This window comes from Oryzias melastigma, linkage group LG6, assembly GCF_002922805.2.
Source record: "Oryzias melastigma strain HK-1 linkage group LG6, ASM292280v2, whole genome shotgun sequence".
In the NCBI taxonomy this organism is placed as follows: Eukaryota; Metazoa; Chordata; class Actinopteri; order Beloniformes; family Adrianichthyidae; genus Oryzias; species Oryzias melastigma.
Window position 1 is genome coordinate 34,881,825 of NC_050517.1, and position 1,351 is coordinate 34,883,175.

General features: G+C 31.5%; 2 protein-coding genes across 7 annotated transcripts in view; both read left to right on the forward strand.

Annotated features, from left to right (window-relative positions):
* ptprja (protein tyrosine phosphatase receptor type Ja) overlaps nt 1-1,351 on the forward strand; it is a 75,843-nt gene that overhangs the window by 40,800 nt on the left and 33,692 nt on the right. The window lies entirely within an intron of this gene.
* LOC118598905 (receptor-type tyrosine-protein phosphatase eta) overlaps nt 7-1,351 on the forward strand; it is a 10,483-nt gene continuing 9,138 nt past the window's right edge. Inside the window, exon 1 of the mRNA XM_036212599.1 lies at nt 7-257. Within this exon, the coding sequence (XP_036068492.1) occupies nt 149-257 (109 nt within the window). The 5' untranslated portion in view covers nt 7-148. The remainder of the gene's footprint in view (nt 258-1,351) is intronic.

Sequence of the window (1,351 nt, forward strand, 5' to 3'; positions counted from 1 at the left end):
GGATAAAGTCAGAAACCTCACTGTTACTGAAATCACCACTTCCTCCATATCTCTGAACTGGACCGAACCATTAGGACAAAGCTCCTACTATGAAGTAGAATGGTCAACTGGATCATATACTCTAAAAGCCAATGTGACTGATGAAAGCATGAATATATATAACCTGACTGCTGGTGTCCAGTATAACATAAGTGTCACAGCCGTGGCAGCAGATAATCAAACTAAAGGACTGAGTGCATTTACCTCCAATTATACAAGTAAGTAAACATGGAAACCATGTAAGACTTGCTGAGACTGATATGGGAAAAAAGTACATTTAATTAGTTCTGGGGTCTGCAACCTTCACCTCTGGAGCCACATGACATTGTTTCATCCCTCCAGTGTGTCTCTTTGACTTTTAAGAAAAAAAACAGTAATCAAAATAAATATTGAGTTTATCGTTTTAGCAAAAGGTTTAATCTACTGTTAGAGTAGTTTATTTTCAGCAAAAGTTTCAAACATATTTATATCTTGTTCTGCATGACAGTGTCTTGTATTTTTGAGGCAAAAATAACATTTACAGACTTATAGTTTTAATTTGATTCTACAATGATATTGTGATGTTTATGTTAAACAGTAAAATGAGAAAAAAAAATGATAAAGGTGCAGCAAAGCCACAGTGATAGAAAATGCCCTGTTTGAGTTGACTTTCTTACATTTTTAATTTAATTTTAACCAATTGCAGCAGGATGATCTTTCTTTAAAACTTTATTTTGACAGAAACATGGATGTCCTGTCAAAAGTAACAGGAGTTGTAAAAAACACTAAATATTCAATTGTGTCTTAAAAACAATATTGTGTAAATTCATATTTTTTCGGCCACAAAAGCATAAATTAAATGTTTTTTTTCTAAAAGCTGAAAATGGAAGTTTGCTGCTCCGGTTGGGTTTTGATCTGTAAAAAAACTGGGCTAAATGGCTCTAACAGTGTCAAATGTTACATAGTTCAAAATCTATATAGTTAATGTTAGAATTAGTTGAATATCTGTATAGAAAATGATACCAATTCATTTTCTGCATGATCTCAATTAGCCATGTTTCAAAAGGTCGCCACAATGACTTAGATAAAACACAGTTTATGCAAAAACTTGAGCAACAACTGGTGATATTAACCACAAATATGTTTGGAATTCTTTATTAAAACTTGTAAAATTAGATAGAAACTATACAGTGTCCTTAAAATAATAGTCTAATGGAAAAAAAAAATGTTTTTCCAATGTAAATCATAACTGAAGAGATGAATAGATTAATTAAAGCATGAAAGAGAGAGAGAAGGCTAGACGAATTGAAAACAAAAATTAAAAATTAATCTA